General features: G+C 36.7%; 2 protein-coding genes across 2 annotated transcripts; both read left to right on the plus strand.

Annotated features, from left to right (window-relative positions):
• The first annotated feature begins 322 nt into the window (after positions 1–322).
• On the plus strand, positions 323–5,195 carry LOC131616793 (phospholipid-transporting ATPase 1-like). The gene is made up of 7 exons (XM_058888241.1): positions 323–1,995; positions 2,087–2,393; positions 2,507–3,206; positions 3,299–3,422; positions 3,589–3,808; positions 4,015–4,473; positions 4,565–5,195. The coding sequence occupies exons 1-7, from the start codon at positions 582–584 to the stop codon at positions 4,779–4,781; spliced, it is 3,441 nt and encodes a 1,146-aa protein (XP_058744224.1). The 5' UTR covers positions 323–581; the 3' UTR covers positions 4,782–5,195.
• A 6,089-nt stretch (positions 5,196–11,284) lies between these two features.
• On the plus strand, positions 11,285–11,848 carry LOC131620168 (secreted RxLR effector protein 161-like). The gene has a single exon (XM_058891180.1). It carries the CDS (start codon positions 11,285–11,287, stop codon positions 11,846–11,848), a length of 564 nt encoding a protein of 187 aa, XP_058747163.1.
• The last annotated feature ends 102 nt before the right edge of the window (positions 11,849–11,950 follow it).

Below are 11,950 nucleotides of genomic sequence, written 5' to 3' on the forward strand. Positions count from 1 at the left end.
ATAATATCAATATCAATATTTATGATTTTTTTTCTACAAATACCTCAATTCCATTATAAATATATATTTTTTAATTTTTCACACATACTAAAAATGTAAATAAATTTTATTTTTTCCAACAACAATTATCCTTTTTCTCTATAAAACAAATTTCTTAAAAGATTCAAATGTAATATTCAATTTGACACTAAAAAAAACAACCTTAAAGTGTTACGGCTACGCATATAATCCCAGTCACCTATTTACCAACTTTATTGCTCTTCTTTTTCTTCCATACTGCCGTCCTCTCTCTCTCTCTCTCTCTCTCTCTCTCTCTCTCTCTCTCTCTCTCTCTCTCTCTCTCTCTACACACACATTTCCACCACCATTGACCTGTCCTGCAAATTTCACACCTTCTTCTTCATTTTCATCAACCCAACCAACACAACACAACACAACTATTCTATGTCTGTTGTTAAATCATTGGATCATGTTTTTTAATGTTGTTTATTATCCTCTGATCCAATCTTCAACAACAACGTTTTAAATTATGTTTTTTTTCAAGATCTAGTAAACTCAAAATCAACTATTCTCACACAACCATGATGGAAACTGACAACAATTCATCATCACGTACAACTTTCGCTCACTCAGAGTCCAAACCAGTGAGACATGGTTCAAATTCTGAAGCCTTCAGTATGTCTCAGAAGGAAATCAGTGATGAAGATGCTAGGTTGATTTATGTGGATGATCCTGATAAAACAAACGAGAGATTTGAATTTTCAGGGAATTCAATCCGTACTGGAAAGTATTCATTTTTCACTTTTCTTCCTAGGAATTTGTTTGAACAGTTTCATAGAGTTGCTTATGTTTATTTCCTGTTGATTGCTATTCTTAATCAGTTACCTCAACTAGCTGTTTTTGGGAGAGGTGCTTCACTTTTACCATTAGGTATTGTTCTTCTTGTTACTGCTGTTAAGGATGCTTATGAGGATTGGAGGAGACATAGGTCAGATAAAGTTGAGAACAATAGGTTAGGATTGGTTTTGGTTAATGGTTGTTTTGTAGAGAAGAAATGGAAAGATATTAGAGTTGGGGAGATTGTTAAAATCAATGCTAATCAACCAATTCCTTGTGATTTTGTTTTGTTGTCGACGAGTGATCCGACCGGTGTTGCGTATGTTCAGACGCTTAATCTAGACGGGGAGTCGAATTTGAAGACTAGGTATGCGAAACAAGAGACTCAGTTTAAGTTTCGTGATAAGGAGAGGTTTAGTGGTTTGATTAAGTGTGAGAAACCGAATAGGAATATTTATGGATTTCAAGCGACAATGGAGGTTGATGGGAAGAGATTGTCGCTTGGTTCTTCGAATATTGTGCTTAGAGGATGTGAGCTGAAGAATACTAGTTCTGTGGTTGGTGTTGCTGTGTATTGTGGTCGTGAGACGAAAGCGATGCTCAACAACTCAGGAGCTCCGTCTAAGAGGAGTCGGCTTGAGACTCAGATGAACTCTGAGATCATCATGCTTTCGTTATTTCTTGTAGTGTTGTGTACAGTCACTTCAGTTTGTGCTGGTGTTTGGTTAAGGCAAAACAAGAATAAATTGAATCTATTGCCTTATTATAGGAAATTGGATGTTTCGAAGGGAAAAGAGGAGAATTATCAATATTATGGATGGGGAGTGGAAATCGTTTTCACATTTCTTATGTCAGTTATAGTTTTCCAGATTATGATTCCTATATCGTTGTACATTTCTATGGAGCTTGTTCGTGTTGGTCAGGCCTATTTCATGATCAAAGATTCCAGATTGTATGATGAGGCGACAAATTCAAAGTTTCAGTGCAGGGCCTTGAATATCAATGAAGATTTAGGGCAAATTAAGTATGTCTTTTCGGATAAAACCGGTACTCTCACTGAAAACAAGATGGAGTTTCAATGCGCGAGTATCTGGGGTGTTGATTACAGCTCTGCAAAAGCCGGTCTTGAGAATGAGCAAGTTGAATACTCTCTTCGAGGTGCAATTTCTTCAATTATGCTTGTTATAATATACTGTTTTTCAACTTTTGTCATTAACGTGATGTTTATTGTGTCGTTATTTGGTCTCAGTGGACGGAAAGGTCTTGAAGCCAAAGATGAAGGTGAAAGTTAATGAAGAGCTTTTGCAATTATCGAAAAGTGGATTTGCAAATAGAGATGGAAAAAGGATTTACGATTTCTTTCTTGCACTCGCAGCATGCAATACTATTGTGCCTCTTGTTATCGACACATCTGACCCTACAGTCAAGCTGGTAGATTATCAAGGGGAATCACCAGATGAACAAGCGTTGACTTATGCTGCTGCTGCCTACGGTTTTATGCTTATTGAACGAACCTCAGGTTACATAGTCATTGATATTCATGGAGAAAGACAAAGGTGAGTTTATTTTTCTTAGTAATTGCCTTTTTCTTTTTCTTCCTCAACTCAAACAGTCATTTTTCTGTTGAATATCGACAATTTAAAATAATCCCGTGTTATTGGCTATGCAGGTTCAATGTCTTGGGTTTGCATGAATTTGATAGTGATCGGAAAAGGATGTCAGTTATATTAGGATACAGTGACAATTCAGTAAAACTTTTCGTCAAAGGGGCGGATACATCAATGTTTAGTGTAATCAATAAATCATTGAACACAAATATAATACATGCAACAGAAACCCATCTTCTCTCATATTCTTCCATCGGTTTGAGGACGCTTGTTATTGGGATGCGTGACTTGAATCCTTCAGAATTTGATCAATGGCACTTTGCTTTTGAGGCAGCAAGTACTTCTTTGCTCGGTAGGGCTGCTTTGCTTCGTAAGGTTGCAGCCAATGTAGAGAATAACTTATGCATACTGGGCGCTACCGCTATCGAAGATAAACTGCAACAAGGTGTGCCGGAATCTATTCAGTCTCTAAGACAAGCTGGTATTAAAGTATGGGTATTAACTGGTGACAAACAGGAAACCGCCATTTCAATTGGCTACTCCTCAAGGCTACTAACAAGCGGCATGACTCAATTTAAAATTAAGAGCAATAATCGAGAGTCGTGTAGAAGGCATTTACAAGACGCACTTCTCATGTCCAGAAAAAATGAAGTTGGCAATTATTTCGACGGAAATTCCGTTGATGTTGTTCCGACTCCGATGGCCTTGATTATTGATGGTACAAGCCTTGTATATATTCTTGACAATGAACTTGAAGAAGAGGTACGTGCTCACAGATCTCACATCAATGGCGTTTACAATGCATGCAAGCTTATCTCTTATGTGCTGATTTTATTCATTGCTGCTGATTCCAGCTCTTTGAACTTGCACAAAGATGTTCTGTTGTTCTATGTTGTCGAGTGGCTCCCTTGCAAAAGGCCGGAATTGTGTCGCTCGTGAAGAAAAGGACAGCTGACATGACTCTAGCCATTGGAGATGGTATGATATCTTCTGTTTACTTGTTTCAGATTATCATTTCCCGAGAACAAAACACGAGGACAAAGTAAACGAAAAGAAACAAAGAAAGAAAAAGCACAGATTAAAAATAGTTTTTTAACCTGATTTATGTTTTTTGTGAACAATCTTTCACATTGATGTGTTATAGGTGCTAATGATGTATCAATGATCCAAATGGCTGATGTTGGGGTTGGCATCAGTGGACAGGAGGGTAGGCAAGCTGTAATGGCTTCCGATTTTGCAATGGGGCAGTTTAGGTTTTTAGTTCCTCTCTTATTCATACACGGACATTGGAATTACCAACGACTAGGCTACATGGTGCTATACAATTTTTACAGAAATGCTGTCTTTGTTCTTATTCTATTTTGGTAAGTTATCATTCAGGTTATGCATATACGTACGGTGGAACTTTGACTTGTTTATTTTCCAAATAGACACTAGTTAGGTCAAATTAGTTCATAAAAACTCTTCTGAAAAAACAGCGATCATAGATAGATACCTCTTATTGGCTTTTAAGACGCATGGTTCAAAATTTTGGCATCTTACTATCTTGTCGTGTTTCTTTGTCTACCAGGTACGTACTCTTCACTGCCTTCACTGTGACAACAGCTATAAACGAATGGAGCAGTGTGTTGTATTCGATAGTCTACACTGCAGTGCCAACTATTGTTGTTGGTATTCTTGACAAGGATCTCAGTAAAAGGACTCTCCTGCATAATCCTCAGCTTTACGGAGCTGGACAAAGACAAGAGGCCTACAACAAAAAATTGTTTTGGTTGATGATAGCCGATACTTTATGGCAAAGCATCGTTGTCTTCTTTGTTCCTCTGTTTGCATATTGGGGAAGCACTATAGATATATCAAGCATAGGGGATCTTTGGACTCTTTCGGTAGTTATTTTGGTCAATTTGCACTTGGCCATGGATGTAATCAGGTGGAGTTGGATTTCTCATGCATCCATTTGGGGGTCTATCGTTGCAACTTTCATATGTGTCATGATTATTGATGCTATACCGGCACTTCATGGTTACTGGTACGTCCTATCTATCTCATTCTCCGTTTTTTACATTTTTATACAAATGAATCCAACGCGGTAACACATTCATTTGTACAAAACTTCGCAGGGCTATCTTTGATGTTGCAGGAACTGCATTGTTCTGGTTATGTTTAGTTGGAATACAAATAGCAGCATTGCTTCCCCGTTTTGTTGTAAAATTCATTCATCAATACTATTATCCGAATGATATTCAGATTTCAAGAGAAGTAGAGAAGTTTGAGAATCTAAGGATCAACGGAAACGCAGAGATAGAAATGCTTCACATCTCAAATCCACAAAGATAACACATGTATTATTTCTTTTGTAAAGTTATTCATTCTTTAGGCTACGTCACAATATTATTGCGGTTGGTTGCCATGATTTCGCCTATGTTTGGTAACACGGTCACTCACCGCTGCCTCACGTATAGTATCCTTTCTACCGTGATTTTGTGAAGCTACTATTTGTAGTAGCTTCTCTCTCACCGTGATTTGTTACTGAGATTTCTCCTTTTACCAAAACACACACTTCCTTGTTTTCTATCCAAAGGGTAGGGGTAGAGTTTTTGTTTCATAGAAAAAGGTTGTTGTATTTTTATTCTTTTGGGATTGGTAAATTATATTGTTGTAAATTTACAATGATTATAGAAAAAAAAGAAAAAGAGAAATGTTGAATACATGTTACTACTAATCAAATTTTAACATGGAGAGTTCTTTTCATTGTCTCTTTGATGATGTTTCATGTGTTTACCACATATGTATGAGCCTGCTTAGTTCAATTTTGGTTTGATGCAATGCAACTATATACTAGTCCTATCATATGTAATATGAATATATAACTTGTGCTGCTGAATTGAATCAGTATAATGATGGAAAAAAAATAGACCTTAGGCTATGTTTCGATATCGTAAAATCAACGGAATGGAGTGGAGTGGAGTGAGATGGAACGGAACGGAACGAAGCTACTATTCCATTGTTTGAAAATTTTAGGACGAAATAAGTTAAATTGTTCATTCCACCAAAATCGGATGGGAAGAAAAATGATGGTAAGTGATGGAATGGAATGAAATTCATACCATTCCGCTCTGCTCCATCCATATTTAAATTATCTAAACAATAAAATATTATTTTATTTCATCTTATTCCGCTCCGTCTGGTTCCATCAATCCAAACATAGTCTAAATTTGGAAATTTTGAATTCGACCTGGTAATATTCTTGAAGAGAAGTCAAACTTAAATCTCTTTATGGGTGTTTTTTAAGTTCTAAGGTGTTTTCTTTTGACCGGATAACTATTTTTTCACTCTAGTTTTTTTTTTTTTTAAATAATAAAAATGAGATTCTCAATTGTGGAGTTTTTATGCCAGAGAGTTCATTAGAAAATAATCACCACTCGATTTGAAATTATTTGACTTTATGTGGTAAAGATAAATGAGAGGCTGAGATTTCATTAAGAATTGTGAGATCACCGGTTTAAAAAAGAAACAATTGTAGTGGAAAAAAAAAATACAACTTGTGTAGAAAGAGAGAAAAATGAAATATCTCTAAAACAAAATTGTCTTATGTGATCCATGTTATTGTTTTTCTTGAAAAATAATTGATGTACTTTATTTCATATAGGTTAGACTTAGGGATGGCAGTTTTTCTTGAAAAATAATTGATGTACTTTATTTCATATAGGTTTTTGCAAAAGACAATTTCTTAATTCACCCCATATTCTCTTAACTAACTGGCGCAATTCTATTTATGTCTCTTGATTTTGGAAATACATATTTGGACGCATCTTTTTTGGCCAAAAATTGTTTTTTTGGAGCTACATCTACAAAAGTATTTTAAACTTGTAAATATTGGGAAAAACTTCAAAATAATTCAGTCCACAAAAATTTATGTAGATGCATATCCAGAACGTCTTAGCGCCAGACTTTTCCGTAGATATAGCTTCGAAAGTTTCTGCTATATTTTAAACCAGTATGACCACTCCCTAATTGTTGTTTTTCTTCTTCCACACTTACCTTCACCAACCTAAAAAACCATATGTCATCAATACCATTTTTCACTCCAAAAATCTAACTTTTTTATGCAACAAATCAAAGAGAGCAAGAGAAGATTGAATTTCAGGTAAAGATTCAACTTTATCCATTACATCATCAAAATAGTACATCAATGTCATCAAAATATATCATAAACAAGAAGTGATCGTATGTCATATACATCATCAAAAAATATTACATTAATGTCATAAAAATATAGTACATCAAAATAATCACCACAGTCATTACTCTGTGTGCCGGACAATATCTTCATTCTCTCCTCTGCCTATGCCTCTGCTGCCTCCTCTGCCTCTACCACCTCTGATGCTTTTGTCGCCTCCTCTTCCTCTACCGCATCCTCTTCCACCCGTCCTGGCGCGATGTTTGCGGTACATAAGTGTCCCCTGTGCCACCGCAATCATGACATCCATTCTACGCCTGACACCAGACCCCTCAGGGAAGAAACCGGTCTCAATGCCTGCTCCCCCATCTTAACTATCTGATGACAGCGAGGCAACACATCCTGAGTATGGTCCAACAGAGACTGTTGCTCCTCTAATATCTCCTAATGAGCTGGTCTGGGCGATGATCCTTCTGCAATGGGCACCATGTAGGGGTGTGAGACAGTGAAGAACCACATATTGTAGTCATGCAAATTGACTTTTTGAATCTTTGATCGTCCGTTTAAGAAAACAAACAATACGTACATTGTCTCTAAACTATATTTCTAAAACTATCTAAGAATTTATACCCCTAAAAGTATATTCTAACTCTTTTACGGGAAATACTCGAAAATACCTCAGAAACTAAAAAACTTATCGATTATATTAAGCTTTGAATGATTAGGAGTGTGTTGATCACTAAAGTTGATGCTCTCTATCGAACTCGAGTGAAAAAAAATCAAGTTTGGTGGAAATAGATTTTTTGAGGTTTGAGAGAGTTTGGAGAGATTGAAGATGAAAAGTGAAGAATGAGGGAGGAGAAAGAACTTTGGCGCGAATGTATCAAAAAAGGTTCTAGAGATACATAACGGAAAATATTTCGTAGATGCACCTCCGGAACAAACCAACGTTGAGTAAAAAAAAGTGTGTCTGGAGATACATCTCCGAAAGCATGGGTATTTTTAGAAGCGCACATGGTGCCTAAGAACCCCAAGGGGTGGGGTAAGAAATCCTCTTTCAAAAATTAATCATAATGAGTAGAGTAAAAACTACAAAATGGACATGGATATGGACACATGCAATTATCCATTAAAATAAGCGGATATGAGTCCAGGTACAGGTATCTTAGTACCCACTCACCCCATACTCGCACTATATATATTTATACATTTTTATTTTTATTATTATATAAACATGTATTTTTATTAATTTTTTAAAATATATTACTATTTAACTTGTACATATTTTAATATAAGTGTTTGTTTATTTTTTAACGCAACATAATATTCTTGAATTTTTTTAATGTTGACAAAAGCTTAAAATGAGATGAAAAATTACATTTGATCAATAATTTTTTATTAGAAATATGGGTAAATGGATACGAGTATAGGTACATAGATATCCATAGAATACATGCACAAGTTTACATGTTGGTGATCATGCGTATATGAGCTTGGGTAAGAAAATCTTTTCAAAATGCGGATATAGGGATGGATACTATAGTATCCGGCCCATACCCTATCCCTATCCATTGTTATTCCTAGTCAGACATGTCACTAATCATTTCTAAAAATATATGATTGATTTGTTAGAAGTAATTCATATTCAGAAGTACTGTTAGTCAGAAGCAGAAGCTTCTGAGGTGACTATTCCAGAAGTGGTGTTTAGCTTTTGGAGTTTTGTTTGTTTGTTAGCTTAGCTATTAAGCATAGTTTTTTTTTGCGCCTGCGTGGCAATTTAATTTGTCTATTTAAACAAGTTTGTAGCTAGGGTTTTGTAATACAATAACGCCTTTTGTGAATACAATTTCTTTCTCAACAAGTTTGTTGTAACCGTCTTTCTCTCTCTCTCTCTCTCTCTCTCTCTCTCTCTCTCTCTCTCTCTCTTCTTCCATCTTCATATTATTCATCTTTGTACATTTTATTTCGTTGTGCACCAACAATTGATATCAATAGCTCTGGCTCAGATCCACGAGAATGGAACCGCAAATGTATGTAAGGCATGTATGATTGATTTCGTTATTCTTGAATTTGCGTTGAATTTACGATCGAAATCATAGCGAAATCACATTTCTTGATTTTGAGGGATTGGGAAACACGAGTGTTTGGTGAGATCTGAGTGATTTCTTGCATAATATTGAAGATGAACGGTGGTAACAGTGGTTTGAATACGAAACTTCAGGTGTTTGATGGAAAGAATTTGGTGGATGATTCAGATGTTTGTATTGTTTTGCGCTCAAGATGTGCTTGATCTCGTCTATGACGGCTACACATCAGTTGCTGTGGATGCAACGGAAGCACAAAGAAACGCGCAAAGAGAAACGAAGAAGAAGGATAAAAAGTATTCTTCTACATCCATCAGTGTGTGGATGCGAATGTGTTTAGAATATCTCTGATTCGACGACGTCAAAGGCTCCGTGGGACACACTAGTATGGTGCTATGGCAATGACTCATCAGTGAAGAAGGTGAAGCTTGAGTCTTTAAGTAAGCAGTAAGTGAATCTCAACATGAACAATGAGATGAGATCAAAGTACATCTCTAGAGTGATTCTGATCACTAATGAGATGGAATGTTGTGGAGAAATAATCTTAGAACAAGTGATTATTGAGAAGGTACTGAGATCACTTACTCCTCAGTTTGATTACGTTATTGTAGCTATTGAACATTCTAAGAATTTGAGAACCATGAGAATTAAAGAGCTGCAAAGCAGTCTAGAAGCACAAGAGTTGCGTTTGACTGAGAGAACCTCTAAAAGAGAGGTAAAGTAGGCTCTGAAAGCTTCTTTTGTCAAGAAGGACCAGAAGAAGTCTTGGTCAGAAGCCAAGAAAAGACATGGTGGTTCTCAGAAGTCAGAAGCCTTCTACTCTGATGAAAAGAAACATCAGAAGGGAAAGGAGAAGCTTTACAAGAGAATGGTTCAGTATTACTGTTGTAATTGGTTTGGCTACTTTGCTAAGGACTGTTGGTCGAATAAGGAAAGGAAATCAGAAGAAGCAAACACAGCCAGATGAGTATTTGATGATGAACCTGTGCTATTGATGACTTATGAATCTGATGAGGAACCTATGCGATTGACGTTTTCTGATTCTGAAGGACACTTTGAATATGAGTCAGAAGTTGACCCTGAATCTGAAGTCAAGTCTGCTTCTGAAGATGAAGTCAGCAGAGATATCATTGTGAAGAAGTCAAAAGCATGGGATTGGAGCAAGTCTCAATCCAACTCTAGTGTAATGTTAACACCTGAGGTAACTTTTGAAGATGGTTCGGAATCTGAAGATTCTGAAGACGAGTCAAAGTCAGAAGATGATTCTGATTCTGAAGGTGAATCTGATACTGATCTAGATTTTGATGATGATCCAAAATATGGTGGTCAAGCCTCTGGTGTTGGAGGTGCTTTTGAAGGAAGTTTGGAAGTTGTTTATGAAGATGACTCGAAATCAGGAGATGATTTTGATTCTGAAGCTGAAGTCGAGTCTGACTATGAAGGAGAATCAGTGTCTGAAGGCGATTCGGAAGGTGAATTTGACGGAGACTCTGGAAGTGATCCAGACTCTAAAGGTGATCCAAATTCTAGTGGTGTCCATATTCTGGTGGTTAAGACTTTGGGGGTCAAATTTCTGGAAGTAATCATGCTTTTGGAAGTAATCATTCTTCTGTAGGTGGTAATTCTGAAGAAAGTGTTTCTGGAGGAGACCTAGAAGATGACACTGTTCTAGGTTCTGTAGAAGATTCAAAACAAGTTCAGAGACCACAAAGAATGAGATAAACACCCATAAGGTTTGCAGAGTTCGACATTTATTTAGTGTGCCATGATGGTTGACTCTGAACCTGTCAGTATCAATGAAGCTCGCAAGAAGAAAGTATGGATGAAGGTTATAAAATAAGAGCTTGAGGCTATCGAAAGAAACAAGACTTGGGAGTTGGCTGAACTTCCAAAGGAGAAGAAAGCCATCAGCGTCATATGGATTTTAAAAGTGAAGTTGAAGCCAGATGGATCAATTGAGAAATACAAAACAGGGTTAGTAGCTAGAGGTTTTCTTCAGAAACATGGGCTAGATTACTTTGAAGTGGTTGCACTTGTAGCCAGACATGAAACAATCAGGTTGGTGATTGCTATAACTGCTAATAGGAATCGGTCTGTGATACATCTGGATGTTAAATCTGCATTTCTGAACGGTCCTTTACAAGAAGAAGTTTATGTGTCACAACCTCCTGGATTTATGAAAAAGAATCACAGAGTTTATGAAATGTGAGATGGAATGCGGAGTTTATGTTCAGCATACTTTTGGAGGCAATATGATTCTGGTGTGTCTTTATGTTGATGACATATTGCTAACTGAAAGTTGTTCTGATGAAATGGTCAAGTTCAAGAAGGTGATGATGAATGAATTTGAGACGATTGATTTGGAAAATATGGTATATTTTCTAGGGATGGAGATTTTGTACTCCAAAAAGGATATCATTCTGCATCAACTGAAGTACGAGCTTGAGCTTCTGAAGAGATTCAAGCTGACAAATTGCAAGTATGCAGTCACAACTGCTGAGACGAATCACAAGTTGGATTCTACTGATGAGGGTGATAATGTATATGCTATGACTTTTAAATAATTGGTAGGCTCGATGAGATATCTCTATAATACCAAACCTGGCATTTGCTACACAATTGGAATGGTGAGTATGTTTATGAGCAAACCAAAGTGGTCACATTACCAAGCTACTGTCAGGATTCTAAGGTATATAAAGAGGACTGTGAAGTTTGGAGTTTTGTTCCCTTCTGGATCTGAAAGTGAGTCAGAACTGATGTGCTATTCAGATTTTGACTGGTGTGGTGATAGAGTTGACAGAAGAAGTACTTCTGGATACTTTTTCAAATATCTGGGAAGTCTCATTTCTTGGTGTTCCAAGAAGCAACATGTGTTTGTGTTATCAACTTGTGAAGTTGAATACATTGCAGGTGCTCTGTGTCCGTGTCAAGCTGTGTGGTTACTGAATTTGTTGCATGATCTGAATATCAAGATGAGTAAGCCTATGAAGTTGATGATTGATAACAAATCTGTCATAAGTCTTGCTAAGAACCCAGTGCTGCATGAGAGAAGCAAGCACATTGACATAAAGTTCCATTTTTTGAGGAATCAAGTCCAGAATGGAGTGCTAGAAGTTGTGCATTGTAGCACCCAGAAGTAACTTGCAGATATTCTGATGAAAGCTACCAAGACTGAATACTTAATCCATTTGAGGGATGAAATTGGTGTTGTAAATTTCTGAATATGAATTAAGGGACGGTGT

This window comes from Vicia villosa, linkage group LG7 (genome assembly GCF_029867415.1).
Source record: "Vicia villosa cultivar HV-30 ecotype Madison, WI linkage group LG7, Vvil1.0, whole genome shotgun sequence".
Taxonomy (NCBI): Eukaryota; Viridiplantae; Streptophyta; class Magnoliopsida; order Fabales; family Fabaceae; genus Vicia; species Vicia villosa.